The sequence below is a fragment of the Microtus pennsylvanicus genome, chromosome 15 (assembly GCF_037038515.1).
Source record: "Microtus pennsylvanicus isolate mMicPen1 chromosome 15, mMicPen1.hap1, whole genome shotgun sequence".
In the NCBI taxonomy this organism is placed as follows: Eukaryota; Metazoa; Chordata; class Mammalia; order Rodentia; family Cricetidae; genus Microtus; species Microtus pennsylvanicus.
The window spans coordinates 51565989-51587327 of record NC_134593.1 but is presented as its reverse complement, the minus strand read 5'-3'; the positions used below and the strand labels follow the sequence as shown (position 1 = coordinate 51587327).

The window sequence follows — 21339 nt, the reverse complement described above, 5'->3', positions numbered from 1 at the left end:
AAAAAGTATTTTTATTAATATTTTGAGGATGTCAAGCCTAGAAGAATTATGGAGTTTCCTTCATGTCACTTGAATAATTTAAATTGATTTAAATTAAATTAAATTGATTAAAATTTAAATTAAATTGATAATGAAAACATCTGGAATAAATAACAGTAATTAATTTTCAGGGGCAATAAAATTTCATTCCATTTTTTTTGTTCCTAGAACTTGTGTTTTTGCATGGCATTTTGTTGTATTCAGTATGGAAGTATTTCGCCATAGCCTCCACCTTCAATGATGTCCTTGGAAAGGTCACTGGGCAGGTTAATGTGAGGAAATGTTTTAGGGTCAAATATTTGGAAGTGACACCTTCAAATATTGGCTGCCAATAGATTACATTCAAAACAGGGTTCTACTCACTAGTTGCAACTGGTTCTTACATCCTAAATGACAAAAGCAATAGCTTTCAGAACTGACAGCATCACACTTGTTTGTTTATCCTAGAGCCAGTATATACAGCAAAAGAGCAAATTCACTGTAAAATGAATAGAACTGATTCTAGTGAGGCAACTCAGTGCGTAAGGACATTCGTGGCTTACAAATAGTAGAGTAATAGTAAATCAATAAGTAAAAGTTGAAAGAAAAAAGAACATATATGGTAAATTTACAGACAGATCTCTGGCGTCAAGGATATTCTGGTCTACATAGTGAGTTGCAGAACAGCCAGGGCCATACAGAGAAATCCGATGTCTGCCTAAAACTGAAAACAGTCACGGATGAGTGGATGAGGTGGGGTGGGGTTGCTAGGAAGAGTAGAGGGAGGAGAAGATTTGGTTATAGGAGATCTAAAAGTAAGAAAATAATTTTTAAAAAGAAGCTACATGGCAATGGGTTTCTGATCCTACTGCACGTACTGGCATTGGGGGAGCCTAGGCAGTTTAGATGCTCAACTTACTAGACCTGGATGGAGGTGGGGGTTCCTTGGACTTCCCACAGGGCAGGGAACCCTGATTGCTCTTTGGGCTGATGGGGGGGTGGGACCTAACTGGGGAGGGGGAGGGAAATGGGAGGCGGTGGGGGGGGAAGAGACAGAAATCTTTAATAAATAAATAAATTAAAAAAAAAAACAGAAAAAAAATAAAAAGAAGCTACACAAACAAATACACAAAGCGTAGGGGTGGTCAGACTCACTGATTAAAAATATGAACAGACAGTGTTAATTATTCATGAAACTATCCTGAAAGATCTTACAATAGAGGATATGTAATAGAAGGGGGGTTCATTGTGATTTGTGTGCGAAGTGAAGTGGCATTGGTTCAGCAGTAGAAAGTCAGCATACCTAGAATATTCAGGGCCTTCTGTTCAATGTTTCAGTCTTGCTAAAAATATTGCAACTAAATCATAAGTTTAAAAATGTAAGAAAACCTAAAAGAGATAGGAAAAAATACAAAAGGACAATACCTTGTTGAGTATGGTGTAATAAGTAAAAATAATTCAACTATGGCATTTGAGAGGTCGTTTTCATTTGTTTGAGAGAAAATACAAAGAGACAGAATCTGCCTCAGTATTGAGACTAAAACCTCTCCCTGCCCTTCCTCAAACCTGCATCACAATGTCCCTGTCAAATGTCTTACTCTACTTTTCAGACACTGTGAAAGAAATGAGCTTTTTGCTCATTTGTATTATTGGCATAAAATTTAAAATTATCTAGAAAATCACATTGGATTCAAAACACACATAGGATTTTATTGCATATATTGTTATTATATCGCATGCTCTATTCTTGATTGCTATTATATAATGTGACTTGGGTGTTTTCTTTTTGTTCCCATAAAAGTTTGTTTAAAAAAAAAACACTAAGGAGCAAAATACTAAACTATACCTAGGATTCTAAACTCAGTTAGGTGTGATCATAAAAGCAATGATAGTTTCATGCAGAGCAACCTGTCTCTGCAATCATATGAGGAGGCTTATCCTCTGGAAAAAATAAAAAAAAATATTTCAGCTGATAAGAATTTGTGTGTGATTAGAGACATCATGCTTCATTGAAAACAAATCTGAGCATGAACACAATAAACCATTGTCTTTTTTTTTTTAACCATGGCTGTGCTCAGAATAAACATCAACTGTATTTCTTTAGAGAGATTACCCAACATCAGTGTTGTGAGATCTGAAAACACCTTAGAGGGGGAAAACCCCCAAAAAACTGTGATTGAAACTTTTGCCTCTTAACTGTAATCCAAAATGTTGTCATGGCACTGTGCAGATAAAGTCCTTTTGAGCACTACCACATAATTGCTGTGATCTTTTGCACACCGCATACATGGAAAATGAACAGACGTTGCACAAATATGGGAATATTGTGACTTACAGCTAAAAGAAGTCTTCGTGATGCTGTGGACAGTTCTTGTTGTTGCTTTTACCCAGCCTCTGGCTGCGCTAAATTTAAATGGATGTTCTGTATTCATTTTATTTATTGTTGTATGTCACTGCCAATAACATACTTATGCATGTGTAGCTCTTGTTCTAGTTGGGACCTTTGTTCACACTGGTATCTTAGCAGTGTGCATTGATTTAAGTCTAAATTTTAAGTTTAATTCTATATAGCGGATGCTAATGTTAATGTTTTTCAGACATAATCAGCAGGAATATGCAATTCAACATCATTAACTACATTACCAATAACTGCAACAAAAGGAGAGAGTAAATGTCAATTCTTCCAGCAACTTCATCATTTACAAACTGTTATTAATAATAAAATGACACAGTTTAGAGTCAGATCTTAACATTATTCAACATGTTTGTTCTTAATGATTGTTCCATATTTAAGAACCCCAAAATATTATGTTTTGTCACCCAAGGACAATAATAGTTTAATAGTAATTTATTTTACACAGCTACTGATAATACAACCAATCAACACATTAAGTGGTGCCAACATTGGCATCTTGCTAAATAATCTCTAGGCATTGCACAGACAGTACATCTTTCAAAGATAAGTCAACAAGAGCAATCAGAGCAGAAAATTAGAATTTGGTGTCTTAGAATTAAAATACAGCTAAACTAAAGTTTTAATTGGGGTGATCTGAAAGGGCACTTGATGTAATGATCTCTTTCATTTGTTACTAATTGTTTGTTCCTGATGCAGAAGAAACATATACAGGAATGTTGCTGAATTTTGTTAAGATGGCAGTTTGCTTTAGAAGCAGGGTTTTATTACTAAACAACAAAAGAGTGGGGAAGGGAGAGCTGCCGCATAGAAATCCTTATCTTGCTTGTTTTCTAACACAAGAATTATGCCTGAATTTTGGATCAGATAAAGCACAAATAAAATTATATATATATATATATATATATATATATATATATGTATGTATGTATACATATATGAAAAGATAATAAAATGGCCCATGACAGTGTTATTAGTTATGCTGTTCTGCTGGAGACAGACTACCACTTTTCAGTTGTGCTTCACATCAATCTGGAGTTGGAATTTTTGCGTCATTGCATCCACATTGACGTTTTAAAAGGGTCGCCTTCCTGAGCACCTCTAGCACTGGCATTAAATTCCACTTCTCACAAAATTCCAATGGCAAATTTTCGACTGACACCTTCAGAAACTATGACAAAATGCTTTACATTTCAAATACAGCATTTTGTATTGCTGAACTTATGGTGAAAGAATTTTTAACTTGACTTTTCAGTGATATCTTTGGTCCTGAGCATCTTATCTGGCAAAGTCCATGATACTTTTTTTGTAAGCATACTATGTGCTCATGGTTTATTTTCAAAATCTGAAGGAACTGCAAAATTTTATGAAAATTATAAATGAAGAGAAAGTGCATATCTCTAAAATCATTTGTAAGAATAAGTAAGTTATTTTTTTCTAAAGCTTTTGAATTACTAGCCTGTGAGATGTCTTCTTAAATGTTATTCCCAGATTATTACAATACTTTGAAGGACATCATAAAAATAATTTATTACTAATATATTATTCTAGATGCTTTAAATATGTTATGTATCTCAAGTATATATGAGTGGGTAATTTTAATTTCTCAGTATGTAAACATTTTTAAATTAATGGCATGGTTTGGATAAGGAATGCTTAATAATAACAAATATTCCTGCTTTTGTCAAAAAACTTCATTACAGTGGGAGATGCATGATATAAGCCAGTTAATGCATCGATATCTAATAATATTATTTAACAACGAATGCAATGACAATGGTTAAGAAAATCTAACAGTATCATCTACATGTAGGGATATTTCTGATTAGATGGTCAGCGAAATCACCTCATGAATGATTACTTTGGGCCATATGAAGGGAAATGAGATTGTGAGCCATGCAAATACATAGATTGAAAGAGCAATCTTCCTTCAGCAGACATAGATAGCTGAAATGGAAGCACACATAAGACAGCTGTAGAAAGTGTAACCTTGCATGGATGGATGGATGACCTTGAGGACAATGACAGCTTACCAGGATCACATAGACCAATGTTAGATGGTTCTTTGTAGAACTGCCCATTTCCTTTGTCCATTTGTATTTCATAGGATGCTTTTGTGTGACTCTCACTGAAATTTAGCTAGCTAGTCTAATGTAAAGCAATAGAACCTACATGCCATAAATATTTGTTTTTCTCAAAGAGTTTAATAAGATGTAGAAGTAGAAGTTTTGTGCTTTAGTTGTGGCATTTGTGAGTCCTGGATGGTTTCACAGGAATTAAAGAATTTGATAAGTGAGCTCTTCTCATCAAAAATACATTTCAGTAGTGAACAAAATGTGTTTTGTACCAAAGTATCCTCATGCTGAATACCTTCTTTGTACAGGGCCTTTTGAAAGTTGCCATAGATAACGCCAGAGCTCAAGAAAAACAGGTCCAACTGGAAAAAACAGAACTGAAGATGGATTTTTTGAGGGAAAGAGAGCTAAGAGAGACACTGGAGAAGCAGTTGGCCATGGAACAAAAAAACAGAGGTATCTTTGAAAATCCACGGAGGTCTAATATTTAAGCGAATCGGTCAATAAAATAATATTGGTGATATACTTTCATTTTTGCTACTTTGCCTGTAGCTGAACTTAGAAAAGACTTGAATCATGAGTTTATTGTATTTCTAAATGTTTGACGAGCACATTCGCTTCTGTTTTCTACCTCAGGGAAATAGATATATCTATTATATCATTGATCATGTAATTTTCATTACTTATAAAGTTTAATGAATTATATTTATAATGATAAGATGAGAAACATGATGAAGAATATTGCACTCACTCACAATTGTCCTTTGAAAACCTCAAAAGTTAAAGTTATAAAGCTAAACTAGAAAAGACTGATTATTCAAGCAAAGCAGGTTTGGTAAGATATTTATCAACTGAAATGGAAGCTTGATGAATATCTGAGCAAATAACCGGAGTTAAGTGTTTGTATAATTTTCCTTCTGAATGCTTCATGTTCATTCAACAAGGTCAAGTCCATAAAGTACTTACCAAAATGAATTCTTATTGGATAAAAATAATGGTATTATTGATCTCCAAATTGCTTCTTTTAAAATATTATACTGGTCATCAATAGATAATTTTGAAGGTCAATAATATTTGTATATTTATTTTATGCATGAATTTTAAGGCTGCAACCAATCCCTCCTTTGCTTCAGCTACATGATTTCACAAGAACTGTAAAAAAGGGGGATTTAATTTTTTTTAATTTTGTAAGTATTTCATATAAATTCTTCAACTGCCTGTCTTTCATGTTTGATGTGTTCATTTAAAGATTATTGTGTCTATTTTAGGATTTTCCAGGTTGCTTCAGTATATGTTATGAATCAGTACCTAGTGGGTTTCTAGATTCAGCTTTGTTTGAGGCACTGTCACACAGCATATACGGTTTTTAATAATATGAATTTGTATAGGTTTAAGAATTAAAATAATTCAAGCATGGTAAAAATTGGTGACAGATGAGTTCGAAATGAATGAGGAAGTTTGAGAAGTGAGGTGAATCTGTGAAAGCTCCTTTTATGACATAGCCATGGTTCTATTTTGTTCTAGTCTGAAGAAGACACATAAAAGACTAAAAGATATATCTTAGGATTTCTAAAATAATCTTTGGAGTCTAGTGATTCTAATGGCAAGGTTTTCTTCAGTTTTATTCCTCTACCCTCTAGAGAGCAAAGCATGCACAGACACCTTAAATCCCTCATTTAACTAACTTCTAACAATTATTTGAAAGTTATAATTATCCATACTTACCTACTACAAATGTACTTGCTGGAGAAGTGTATTATCCTGCTAACAACTCATTCAGTCTCATGTCCTGGAATCACACAGGAGGAAATTGAGTGGTCAATGGCTAGGTGCTGTGTATCCGGGTATTAGGATTATGATCATGTGCAATTTATAAGCATATTTCAAAACTATCATGTATTTTCACAGATATATATTAAATAATATTTAAAAATTAAAATATAAGATAAGGTTAGAATAATCAATTAAATTTACTCTTAATAAAGAGGACATTAGCATTGATTTCAAATCATTGTCAATTATTTCACATATAAGAACATAGTCATTGCCCATTGGGGGTAAAATGATTTGAGATATATGATATAGAAACAATAAACTCAACATGCTAATGGACTGCCATCTAAGTGGGGCTAGTGATGATACATATGGAACATGTAGGGAGTAGAAACTGAAATTAATCATTTGCAAGAATATTTTTTCCTAAATTTATATTCTGATGAAATATCAAATTAAGTAAAACCATTGTTCTTTTATGGGTAGCAAGAAACTTAGAGTGGTTGCTCTTTATAAGTAAAAAAAAATGAATTTTGGAATAGTGCTGTTGTCAAATATGTATTATCCAGAAAGATAATTTCAAAGAACTTACATTTGCCACCACAATACTACTGCTCTCCATCTTCTTCATGTGTAGACAGAGTAAAAACAGTTTAAGTCTATGAATGTACATTTTTATCATGTATATTGTTATTATTATTGATTAACATTGGGCAGCACTATTGGAATCTTCTAATAAAAGAAAATATACCTCACCCAAGTTCTATGTCATGATTTATCTTTCATACAAATCATTGTTATCAGCAGCATGTTATAACTTCAAGTGAGGTTTTTATATTCACTGTAATTCCAGCAAAATGAAACTACAACATGAATTCTTAAAATATCTTATAGTGTTACACATTTGTTAAAAAGGAATCATGCTCATAAAAAATATAATATCATTATTAAAAGAAATTACTGCTTCTGTATATACATAACAAGTATGTTGTTCCTCATATATAAGTAATAGTCCATGTTTTCTAAAATCTGAAGGAATAATTATGAAAAATCTAATTGGTATTATTTGTTTTTTTCCCACAGCATTTGTGGGGGCACTACCTCCTGAGTCCAGGAGAGATACATACAAAAGCATATAGTATTCATTGTACTCTGCAATGATCTGATTCAAGGGCAGAGACTAAGCCACAAACTTCACTTAGCCACTTTATGAATGAACACAAATATTTACTAAAGTTGGAACCCCATTAAATATCTCTCCACTGGACAATTAAAGTCATTCCTGGAATCATTTAAAGCTAGAACAAAGTGTTGACTTTTATTAACGTTTTCTTGGATATTATTTTAAGTGAAGTTGGGATTGGAGGGTATCCTACTTGTAGCAGACTACAAGACTTTCTACTTATAAACAGACTCTGTTTATTAGCAAGAAATCAGTACAATAAGGATTATCTGCTGTTTGTAAATCAGCAGCATTAGAAATGGTCTGAAAATTAATCTTCAGATCTCTTTTCTAGCCATCGTCCAAAAGAGGCTAAAGAAGGAAAAGAAAGCAAAGAGAAAACTGCAAGAAGCTCTGGAATTTGAGACCAAACGCCGTGAGCAAGCAGAGCAGACACTGAAACAAGCAGCTTCCGCAGACAGTCTCAGGGTCTTAAATGGTAAGAACATGCATGTTTTTTTTTTCCCCATAAGCAGCTTTGATTTGTAATAGCAGAGGGACAATGTGGACATGTGCTTGTGGGTGTGTATGCATCTAGGTCTCATGAATCATTCAGCAAATGCTTTATTTCATAGGTGCTCCAACCATTTTGTAATTTATTCTCAGTATCTGGGACCTGACGTTGCTTTTCTACTTAACAAAATCCATTTCTACAGAAAAATGATAAAAGGTTAATCGAAGAACTCCTACTCCAACCTGTCATATGGACAATATTATGCCACTTATCTAATCACACCTTCTGAAAATTCTGATGGTTACAGTTATGTCAAACCTTCAAAAGATGACAAAGATTTACGTGATTTTAATTCTGCAGGTAGCTCTTGTTTCTCAAGACAACAGGAATCAAATGAAATATATGTCATACTTGTGTCTCTGTGTTTTTAGACTCCCTGACCCCAGAGATAGAAGCTGACCGCAGCGGCGGAAGAACAGATGCTGAAAGGACAATACAAGGTAGGAAATCGCAGAGGGCTATAAATCTAGATCTTGCTATATGAGTTTTTCCTCAGCTTTAGGCTGCTATTCAAGCATGTAGCCTACCATCTGGGCCACATCAAAACAAGTTCAAACAAGGGCAAGTTCATCTTGCTTGTTTATGTGAGTGAATTCATTTTGTGCTGATAGATTTTCTTTAAATTAACAGGTCATTTTCTGTTTATATAATGCAATTAAAAAGGAATAATTAATTTTAAACAATGTATGATTTAATCTTGGACACAGTAAATGTTTTATTGAACATTTGAAGCACTGTCTAATTCTGTCAGGGCTTTTAATTTCTACTCTACATAAAGTCATATATTATACAAATAGATTTCAAATTTAAACATGTCTATTCATTTTTGTGACAGTTACTAGAGGATACATACAAAATAGTCTATCTCAAGGTTAAGATTATTTAGGTCCTATGTGGATACCCACATGTTATATATACTATAATATATTATTTGGTAATGAAGATCTGCTGAGTAAGATCATATATTGAATACTAAAGAGGTTGTATTAAAGTGTCAGAAAAGCTAGATAGGTATACGGTGGAGCCCTTCGTCCTGAGCAAGAACAAAATCAGAAAGCAACAATTACTTCCAGACACCCACTCTATACAACAAATTTGCCAACAACATGAAGAACATTTGTTTTTGATCCAAGTGAAGATGGTTCTTCCAGGGGAAAACTAAAATGATTAATGGCCATAATCTTCCCAACTGCTTTTATTTTACATTTCAAGCCCAATAATTTTTAGGCCATCATTTAATCCTAATTGTTTTACTTACTCAGGCGGCTCCAAAAGTGTCAACCTTGGCTTAATGTAAAAGTAATATACTTGTTTTGTATCATATATGCAATAAATAACTATACAATATTTGAAGAAATATTCCTAGTGATATAAGAATGTGTTTTTAACTAATATTTATTTCTTCAGTTGTCATACTAATTAAATAGCAAGACTTATTCATACTAGAAAACATTTTATTTTTAATAATGTAGAATAATAATAAAGGCAGAAGATTGAAAATTCATGTAATTTTAGATGCAAAATCTCATTTTAAAAAGAATTATAGATTTCAGTAGAGTTATGTCCATTTGGGCGTTCATATAAAAAGGACATATATAGTAAAAATAAAAAGTTACCCTTCCAAAAAAGCCAATCTTTATTATCAGGAAGTGCAAAACATAGGCCCTATTCTCTTTACACCAGAGATTGTACATACACTAATTCAGATAATGTTAAAATCCTCGAAAAAGCTCAAGACAGGCCAGATATGTGTACATACACACACAAAGAGAGAGAGAGAGAGAGAGAGAGAGAGAGAGAGAGAGAGAGAGAGAGAAAAAAATCTTCCATTTGATCCAAACTGAATCTAAGCAAATATGGTAAAGAACATGCATCTCTATATGTATTCATTGTTAATATTGAGAACTGATTGAACAGTTAGTTGAGGTGATGCATTCCTGTGGTCCTTAGCACTTTGGAAAAGAGAGCAGAGGAAGTTGGACACCATCCTGGGATACTGAGTGAAATTCTGTCTCAAAAAATTTTAAATCACACCACAATATGCTTATTATATCTTGTGGAATATATCTGTCAATGTGCACTTAAAAAAGAATTTAGTAATTAATTAAACTATTGTATTTTTATTTTATATTTTAAAGTTCACCTAAACTCAACTCTGTACTTTAATTTAATTAAATTCTTGCTGTAAAAGCCTGACTCTTGAACATTCCAAATTTGTGTTTATGTGATTTACTTATTCTGAAAGAAAAACATTTCATTGTCTTCCTTTTGTTACCAAGAATTATACCAACTGAATAGCATAGTAAACATAACCAAATTATTTCAAGATTTGAGAAGCAAAATGTTAGCAAAATAATTTCAAACTAATTTAAGTATTATAAGATTATTTTTTAAACAGAAAAATCATTCATTTATATTTCTTCCAATTGTTGTTTTCAAAATGCAGTTTTCACTCCAAAACATTTAGTAGCATTCATAATTTTGCTTAACGATTTTTCCAAAATATTATTTTTAAAATATTCTCAGATGAAATTTTTATACTTATTAATTGCTTCTTTCTTTTTTCTTTCTTACTTTCTCTCTAGCTCTCTTTTTCCTTCCTCCTCCTCCTCCTCCTCCTCCTCCTCCTCCTCCTCCTCCTTCTTCTTCTTCTTCTTCTTCTTCTTCCTCTTCCTCATCATCCTCTTCTTTCTCTTTCTTGACCAAGCTATCCTGGAACTCACAGAAATCTACCTTCCTCAGCCTTCTAAATGCTTGCATTAAAGGAAAGCATCACCATATCATCCCTGTTCTTTTTAAAGTACACATTTATGCATTTTAAATAATGCAAAAAAGTTCCCCCAACCCCATTATGTAAAGTTTTTTTTTCTTTTTCTATCTTCCTTCCTTCCTTCCTTCCTTCCTTCCTTCCTTCCTTCCTTCCTTCCTTTCTTTCTTCTCTCCTCTTTCTTTGCCTTTTGAATGCTTTTTTTTATTTTGTTTTGTTTTTAATGTAAGACTCACTTAACACATTTGCCATGAACAGAGTTTCATTATGTATGATCTAGAGAAATCAAACAATGAAGTGAGTGTTAGTAAAAATCTGTCTAAATGCTGAACAGATAAGGGGAGTAAAGTGGCCAAACTCATTCTCTTTTTGGGAACCAGTCTCCGTTGTGTTTTTTGAGAGTCTCTTCATGTATCAAAAATGAAAACTACAACAAACAATCACATAAACCTTCCTCACATTCTCACCCAGAGTCCCTGAACCCAGCTGTGGTAATAGGCACAGCTGTTTTCTTACTCCCAATCCAACCATAACAGAAATCACTCTCTATTCTGAAATAGAACCATCTTAATTGGAATACAAAAAATGGCCTACAACTTTTACACTCATTGTGTATTTTTAACATTTTAGCCATAAATAATGCCACACTTGGCATTGGAGTTGCTCTCTTCGAAGCTGGGTACTTAAATTCTGCTCATATGTCAGTTAATTGGCATCATACTAGCCCCTCAGTTGACTAGACAGTCTCTCACAGGCATTTTGTATAACCAGTTCCAAAAAAACAATAGAAAACAAAAAATGGGGAAGAACAGCACATAATGGTTTAAGAAATATTCCCAAGGAATAATATTCTTTAATCATTTACCTTTTTCATGGCTAGTCAAATCAATCTGTTATAGTGCACAGGGAAAATTCTTCATTGCTGATATGGCAAATAATTAACTCAAAATTTACAAGTTTCATTGAGAGTCTATGTGGGATAATGCTCTTGTACACTGTAAAGGTTTGTTATTTGTATTATTTTAATAAAATGCTGATTGGCCAGTAGCCAAGCAGGAAGTATAGACCAGATGACCATTCTAAGAGAATTCTGGGAAGAGGAAAGGCATAGAGTCAGTCACCCACCAGACACAGAGAAAGCAAGTTGAAAATGCTACACTGAGCAATGCTGCACCAGGCCCCATGGCTAAACAAAGACAAGAATTATTGGTTAATTTAAGTTGTTAGACTTAGTTAATAATAAGCCTGAGCTAAAAGGCTAAACGGTTTATAATTAATGTAATCCTCTGTGTGTTTCTTTGGGACTAAATGTCTGCAAGACTGAGCAGGACAGAAACTTCCATCTACCATTCTAAATGCAGAATGAATATCCAAATCTTGTTTCAGTATCTGAATTGCATTCCAATTAGTCTTTCTGTGCTGTGCATTGTGACAGGCATCTCTATTGTAATTTCTGTTAGTTTGAAACACTTACTCTACTTTGCCCTTTTAATAAGGTCTTTTAACGTATAGAGAGAATTCATAGAAACCTTCAGCAAGTAGTTTTTATTGGTCATTCAACAAATACACCACCAAACCTCATTCTTCTTTCACATTGAAACACATGCACACTCTAAATGGGCATAGCTAGATACCGTTATTCACTTAAATCCTGTGCCTGCATTATTCTCTCTCCGTAGCTAACAACATTTTTTTTTCTTTTTTTGAAAATTTATTTATTTATTAAAGATTTCTGTCTCTTCCCCGCCACCGCCTCCCATTTCCCTCCCCCTCCCCCAATTAAGTCCCCCCCCCAGCCCTAAAAGCAATCAGGGTTCCCTGTCCTGTGGGAAGTCCAAGGAACCCCCACCTCCATCCAGGTCTAGTAAGTTGAGCATCCAAACTGCCTAGGCTCCCACAAAGCCAGTGCGTGCAGTAGGATCAGAAACCCATTGCCATTGTTCTTGAGTTGTCAGTAGTCCTCATTGTCCGCTATGTTCAGAGAGTCCGGTTTTATCCCAGGCTTTTCCAGACCCAGGCCAGCTGGTCTTGGTGAGTTCCCAGTAGAACATCCCCATTGTCTCAGTGTGTGGGTGCACCCCTCGCGGTCCTGAGTTCCTTGCTCGTGCTCTCTCTCCTTCTGCTCCTGATTTGGACCTTGAGATTCCAGTCCTGTGCTCCAATGTGGGTCTCTGTCTCTGTCTCCTTTCATCGTTTGCTGAAGGTTAATATTCAGGAGGATGCCTATATGTTTTTCTTTGGGTTCTCCTTATTTAGCTTCTCTAGGATCACTAATTATAGGCTCAATGTCCTTGGTTTATGGCTAGAAACCAAATATGAGTGAGTACATCCCATGTTCCTCTTTTTGGGTCTGGCTTACCTCACTCAGGATAGTGTTTTCTATTTCCATCCATTTGCATGCAAAATTCATTTTTAATGATTTCATATTATTTATTTTGAAAGCCGATAGCATCTCCTCAATTCATTTAGATATGTTTTAGCTATATTAGATTATAATACATGATTTTTTTGTATTTGTTGCCTCACAAGAAACTCAAATACAGTGCACAAAGCTGCCTCCCTGTAGTCCTTTCATCTATTCTAATCTATTCCTTAATACGCATGGAGGAAGGATCGAGGCTGGCATTCCTTTCTCCAGCATACCTTCATTCTCTGCTCGATTGTGTCGCCTACCATTCTATGTACCTAACAGTGAATTTTTTTGTTTTTGCACTTTTCCTACTGTTGCCCAACTTTCACCAGTCCCAACCACATGGAACACTTTACACCCTCTGCTGTAGACTTAACCATCCTCACAGTCTTAAATTAAAAGTTATTTTGTCCAAGAGTACTTCCGTCTTCCCTCTTCTCCTGCCCCTTAATTACCTATTGGCTGCTCAGATCCAGTTCCTCCTCTTAGAGCAGGGAGCTTTCTGTTTATCCTCAGGACCAAGCTGTACGTCGCCACCCACGCCAGATTCCTTCAGCTGTGTCTGGAGGCAGAGCTTTTGCTATCTTGTTTTGTTCCTGACTGTGGCCCTGTTGTCTGGCACAGTGTTGGTCCTGTATGTGACTTGTTGCATATTCTCTGAAGGAACAAATCAGGCACTGATAAAAAGCACCAGTGTTAAAGCTGGTGTATGTGAAGATCCTGCAGGACTGGTTTTCAGCTGGAGAAACTGATAGCAGGTGGGGGAGATGACATGCTTCTGATAAAGAAAGTCATTCTTGCTGGGCGGTGGAGGCACACACCTTTAATCCCAGCACTCGGGAGGCAGAGTCAGGCGGATCTCTGTGAGTCTGAGGCCAACCTGGTCTAGTTTCAGGACAGGCTCCAAAACTTTGTCTTGAAAAACCAAAGCGGGGGGGAGTGTTACTTTGAATATTCTCCCAGGATCCCAGAATTATTGTTTTTGTTTCATGGCTTAATTAGTAGCTTTGTCTTTGTATTCATTATTTGTATTTTTAGCTCCAATTCAGACCATGTAAATATATACCTATATTACATATTTTATTTTAAATTCATATTTTATTATCCTATAAGCATACTTTTAAAATGTATCTTTTGTTTGTATAAGTTAACCTCAATTTATTATAGAGTTTGTTTTACTTAATAATTATTAAATATTGAATGGTGTGCTCTACAAATTCTACCATGTTGTAGAATCATGTATGTATTATTTTTCACATGTATTATACATAAATTTTCCAAAAATGTCTCAAAACTTATACTTCCCTAATAACAGTTTTTTTCTTTTTATTTCTTCACTAATATCTTGTCATTTTAAGTCAAAATAACCATTTTTGCCTTAAAATGTAGACATGAACTGTGGTTCTTCTGACATATTACTCTATCTGCAAGTTAAGCTTACAAAATCTTGACTTTATTTGAAAGTACATTTCTTTTATTTACATCCAATAGCCATAATCAAAACTACTTGGCTTTTTATTCTCTTTTTGACTGATCTCAGATCATAGAAAACCAAATACTATTCCAATGAAAACACATAAAAGGCTTGCCTTCACATTCATAATCTTTTTTGTTCAATTTAAAAATATCTTCTTTCTGCCTTCTAGATATTTGAAGATGCATGCTGACTTTTTAAATTATTCATCTCTTCCACAAATACATTTTAACATTGATGTTATGCCAAGCACACTTTCTTGATGTGATTGCCTCAGTATTGGGAAAGGACATTGTGATAGATTGAAACTCTTTGTTGTGCAAAGAAGGAAACTGAGGCTTAATGAGGGCAGATGGCTTATTAAAGGTTGCAGCAAGAGTTTGTTGGAGTTAGACCTGTAATGCGTTCCAGTTGTTTGGTGCATCGCTGCTTTTTCTTCCTGAGTGCATTTAGTTTGCAGTTGTTAGATGATATCCTCTTTTCTCCTTTAAAACAGAGCATTTCTATTTGACTGATAGTTTACAGCTACAAATTATCAGGATGAAAGCAGTGAAGAAATATGTGTGTATGTATGTGTGCTGTGTGTGTGTGTGTGCACGTGTGCAAGTGTGTGTGCTTTTGTGTGGGTGTTTGTTTTTGTGTATGTGTGTAGCTTGTGTATATGTCTGTGTATGTGCATGTTTGTCTCTGGTGAGCTCTCAGTGTATGTGTGTGTATACGTTGTGTACATGTATGTGTACTTAGTCTCTGTGTGTATAATTGTGAGTGTGTATACTTCGTGTGTGTGTGTATTTGTTCTATGATCCAGTTCTTACTGTGTCTTAGGCTATTGTATCTTGCAGCTCCTTTGCCTTTGCCTCCACTGTGTTGGGATCTAGGCCTCCTTCTCCATGTTCAGCTTGAACTTACATGCTTTATCTAGTTTTGTATTGTCTTAAATGTTCTAGCATGTAGAAAATATCCTAATAAAAGATTTTTCATTTAGACTTTAGGATTTTACATATTTACTAAGAATCTATACATTAGTTATTACATTGTATTATAGAGTGATATATTTTTCTATTGCTGAGTAAATATTTTAGAAAAACAACTTAAGCTAGAAAGTATTCCTTCTTGATCAAAGTTCCAGAGGTTTCAGGCTACCACAGTAGTGAGGGCAATACAAAACAGACTTGCTATGTGCACGGCACCTGAGAAACAAAGATGAAGGATTCCCCTTGGGCAAACTTTCTCCTTTTCCCTCTTGTTTTCAATCCATGCAGATCACCAACACTCAGTAGGACCAGTGTGGACCGCATTCAGGGTTGATCCTCTCTTCAGTTCCTCCTTGCTGGAAACAGCTTCACAAACTCACCCTGAGGGGCACTTTTTCAATCTTTCAGTCACTTTTCAATTTAATCAAGTCAAGAACTAAGATTAGGCAATAGGATTGAGAATGAATGTTTATGGAGCTGTTTCTCCTGTTTTTCCTAATTAAAAGGAAAAGTAAAGATCAGAGGGGGCAATTAATTCCTTGATTGTCATTCTTCCAGTTAGTTGTATTGTTTGCACTGGAATAGAGATTTATAAGCCCAGGAAGTTTTTCTCTTCCATAAACGAAGCCTGGGCTTACGTGTTACTGTTTTAGCATAACTACTTATAGCCATATCACTCATTTCAAGTACCCAGAACCTTGTGAGTAAATTAAATTTGTTACTAGTACAATCTGCAATTAATTACTACCAATAAATGATTTACAATGCAAAGCATTAATTTCTTTCTTAGTATTTACTCTTTCATTGGATATTATGCATATACGTTGCTTATAGTAATTTTCACACACTGAGAACACCTTATTCTTTTAAAAATAGCAAATATAATTAAAAATAGCTATACTTACAATAAAAATTCATCTTAATCCCCAAAATTTAACATGTAGTGGATTTATAATAGATATATAACATCATTAATATATATAATTTCTACCTAGTATATTGTCCTGATTAATATTTTGTCAAGTTGACATAAGCTACAGTCATCTCTGAAAAGGTACTCTCAGTTGAGAAAATGCCTTCGTAAGTCTGGCTGATTGCCAGCATTTTCTCAATTAATAACTGATGTGGGAGGATTCAGTTCATGGTGGGTGGAGCCAACACTGGACAGTTGGTCTGAGTTCTATAAGAAAGAGAGCTAAGTTACTGATAAAGGCTGCCAGTGAACCACATTCCCTACATCCAGGTTCCTTCCTTGGCTTCCCTCAATACACTATGACCCAGTACGTGAAAACCAAATAAACCCTTTCCTCTCCAAGTTGCTCTCGATGATGGTGTTTTTGTGGAAATAAAATGGAAACCCTAATTAATACACAAGCCTTTGGATTCTTATGGAATATGTGTTTGAATAGTGTGTTTGAACAGAGGCTTTTAAAGGCAACCCCAGACTCAAGCTTCTACAGTGCTTAAGTGATGCCTCCTTAGACTCACAAGTGAAAAGGACTTCATGAAAGTGTAAGCAACACTGGATTGGCATATACTTGCTTGCTGTAAACTTCCTTTCCTGTACATAAAAACAAACTCTGAGTTGCACGTGGGCATGAGGATTGCTTACATATCCCTTCAGAACCAACAGTTCAGAAGTTCTAGGATGTCTCCTAGATTTCAGTATCTGCTTTACTATTTTCATCTTTTATCAAACCTGATGTGGGATTTTCCTCTGTACTCTTTGATTACCGTTGATGAGTAAAGAAACTGCTTTGGGTTTATAGCAGAGCTATAAAGGAACAGAGCTAGGCGGGGAAAACTAAGTTGAATGCTGGGAGAAAGGAGACGAAGTTAGAGAGAAACCATGGAGCCGCTGCTAAATGTGCTGAAACTTTGTTGATAGGCCACGACCTCATGGTGATGTACAGATCAATGGAGATGGGTTAAGTTAATATGTAATAAATAGCCAATAAGAAGCTAGAGCTAATGGCCCAAGCAGTGATTTAAATAATACAGTTTCTGTGTGATTATTTCGGTTCTTGGTGGCCAGGACAAAAAGGTGGCCTCCTTACTACCCAAAACTCAATCTTAAAGAGTTAATACACATTAAACATCCTCTAGGTATTAGTACTCACACAGATACAGATTAGCAGTTAATATTAAATTTGATTCTTATGAAATAACATATTTACTATTGTCAACTGGTAAACTCTAAAGTTGTTATTGCTCTAAAAAAGTAATTTTCATTTCCTCTTTTGGATAATTGGTATCACTTAGTATACAGTTTTAAATTAGTCCTATAGTTAACTATTTGTGTATTGTTTACAAAAATAATTTAATTATGTATACCAATTTTCCATATTAAAATGTGACTAAAATAAAAGAGCAAGAATAGACATTATAAAACCAAAACAAAATAAGCAATAATAATAGCATAGAGTTTACATATAGCTCTATGCAGTCAGCATTGAATAATGGTTCCTACTGTGTAGTGTCATTTGGAAATAACAGCCTAGAAAGTACGTCAACTCTTTTCTTTCATCTAAGATTTTAAGTATTAGAAAAATATTACTTGAACAAAACGAAAGTAAGAAATTTAGTTCTTTCAGTCCTTTTACACTGATTTTGGCAATATTTCAAAACAGCTAATCAATTTAAGATGGTATTGATTAAGTTGAATAAAATGTGATATCGATTGTAAGCAGTAACCAATAAGCAGCCTATGGTTCCATACTTATGAATCATGTGCTAACTTTTCATTTAACTAGAAATCTTATGGATTAGTATTAAGTATTTTGAGGGATACATGTCTATTCAAAATTTTGTAAAGTATTAAGTTAATGTTTACTTATAATTCCAGTATGTACATTGTTATTTCTGTAAAAAAATATTAAAAATAATTTTTGTTACTATCCTTCAATTCTAAATGCTGAAACTCTCTTATAGAATGTTGGGAAAAACTTAAAAACTTGCTTTACTTCAACCAGTTTTTCTGAAAAATAATCTTAGTAAGCACTAACTGCCAAAGCACTAAAATACTGATATAGCATATTCATTATTATTATGTAAAACTGTTTCCTTGTATTTGATGTCATAGAGCAAATTTGTAATGCATATGATATCATTTTTCTTGAAAAAAATGCCATAAAGAAGGATTGGATGTGAATTTCAGTCCTACAGAAATTATTTATGTCATATATCTGGGATTTCAAAGTTAACTCGATTTGCAAGTTTAGAGAAGTAAATAAATACTGTGAGAGAAAATTTCTATCAGTATCGAAGTACTATTCTTAATACAGAACTAATACCTTTTAAAAAACTGAAGCCACTTAGCTTGTTTGTAAATGCATTTACGATAGGGTTTTAGGGATGTCTGAAAACTGAAATAAAAGAAAGCAATAAGTGGAAATTGGGAATGATATTAACAGTGAACCTTAAGGATCAATGATGAATCTGTTTTGATTTAGTATCATAATTACTGATGTGGAAAAGTGATTAACCAAAATATATCAATAAAATTCACAACTGATTATAATTTACAAAGCATATCATGGATCTGTTTCGAAGTTATTGAATAAAGGAGGACATTCAGGAATTTAAGGAGGAGTGAAATAAAGTCACCTTTGTAAGAAAGTTTATGAGCTGCTTTTAGCAAATACTAAGAAAGTCAGCACTAAATCATAACATATGCATCTATTGTAACATTCACAGCATCTTAGCATCGACGACAAACTGAGAGTGAGAAATGTGTCAGAGAAGAGTATTTAAATAAGACTCTGATATTGTAATCATAAATACATAATTCTAATTGCTGACACTAAGCACATGAAGTAACGAGAATTTTTTATTAAGGCCAATATATTCATTCCTTTAACTTTGTTAGAATGTTATCTTCACTTTTAGGAGAAACTTACTTAAAAGTCTGTGTTTAGAATTTTGAACTACTGTTATCAAGGGCGGAAATCAATGCGTCTTGTAACCAATGTTTTGCTTATCAAAGATCATACTGTAAAAGATGCATATAAGTTATATCATTGAATTTACAGGATACACTATGAATCTCTAGCTTCAGTTATAATAGTCTGAACATCTAAGGGAACTTTAAGAGACAGGATACCTTCTTTAAAATGAAACATAAATATATGTTTTAAAATAGTTTATTATACTTGCGTGTTATTTGTGTGATCTCTATTTTAGTTACAAACAAGGAATTCTTGTCTTTGTTCGTTTAAATATGGAATAAGTATGAACAGATTTTAAAAATTGATACACAAACAAATGGTCATGGAAAATACATTGTCAACTTGGATAGCCTATGATATTTAGACATTCATGACATTTAACACCCTTTGACAAAACACTCACTCAGAAAAAAATTAAAACATCATCATTTAGACCATAAATATAAAAAGCTTATGGTGCGTTATTCCACCTCCCATGGTTAGGGACAGAATGCAGACATGCCACAATAATGTTTTTTTTTTTATTTCTACTGTTCGAACCATATTAATGAGAACATCATTTTGGAGAACTAATTATTTCTATTTGTCTTGTGTCACACTTTCTAATTCCCCTATATTAGCACAGCCAAAGCAAATTAATTGCTTTTCCAACAGTTGAACCTTGGCCAAGAATGAGCTCACATTCCCTTCCAGTTTCCCTGTTTGTGGGAGTGCATTGTGTCAAGAATTTCTCTTGATACTAAACATAGTCTCAAGAATACCTTTACAGATTTCTGCGTGCTCACTTGATGGAATTTATAAGTTTAAGTGACCCGCCAGGAAAGATAAAGTTCTTAGCTGAAAGATTATACATCAAAACAGTTAAAGTGAAATTAAAATTAAATGAATGAATCTCACTGAAGCAAAAAAAGCAGTAATTAATGGTTCCCTTAATTGTCTTCATAAAATATTTGCATGGGTCTAATTTGCATAATTTGCATGTATTAATTAATCTTTCAAAGGAATTTTGTGCTGAGAGAAGCCAAAAAATCTCTTTGTTTTATTTAAGATCTAATGAAATATTTATCTTCTTTAATGAACTTCTCATCTTCATTAAAATAAAAATTGCACAAGTTTGTATGTTTTAAATGTTTTTATAATTGAAGTATTCAAAAAATCTCTTTAGACTTACAACAGCTGAAAAACAAACACATCATTTAGCATTCAGTATCATTTCAACAGCACCTACACTTTAAAAAAAGAAAGTTCAATCTCACTTTCTAAAAGGTGGCAAAGCATTTGGTAAATGAAAATTGCTCTTTAGTTTGAAGAACTGACTCATACATTCTGAACAGTTCTTACAATGGCAATGTTCTTTTTATGGCTGAGATACCAAACAATGAAGGTAAGGATAAGCAGAATTAGTATGTTCAATTGTTTAGGAAAAGGCTTACTGGATGACAATATTTTAGCTAGTTCAAAGGAGTAAGTCCATTAAAATTTACTTTCATATTGGTAACGATTGCTAGATCAACAGTATTTCCTGGTCGAAGCTTTCTAGCTTCACGATTATTCTAAATCTGTCTATTGAATAATTGCAGCAGGGGGTTCTTCTCGCACAAACTGAGGGATCGTAGTGAAAACCAAGAGACGTGCCTTGGAAGAGTTGGAATCCACAATACCTATCTAGTGCCAAATCATATATATTAACGGGAGCTGAGAAAATGTGAGGAGAGAGATTGGAAGTAAAAAGACATAAGGCTGGAGGAATGA

At 34.0% G+C, this 21339-nt stretch overlaps 1 protein-coding gene across 2 annotated transcripts in view; it reads left to right on the top strand.

The window, feature by feature from the left end:
* The window catches only part of Dach1 (dachshund family transcription factor 1), a 359092-nt gene that overhangs the window by 314138 nt on the left and 23615 nt on the right, over nucleotides 1–21339 (top strand). For both annotated transcript variants that reach the window (XM_075949513.1, XM_075949512.1), the window contains 3 exons: nucleotides 4815–4962; nucleotides 7797–7940; nucleotides 8387–8455. In XM_075949513.1, coding sequence (XP_075805628.1) covers nucleotides 4815–4962; nucleotides 7797–7940; nucleotides 8387–8455 — 361 coding nt within the window. The remainder of the gene's footprint in view (nucleotides 1–4814; nucleotides 4963–7796; nucleotides 7941–8386; nucleotides 8456–21339) is intronic.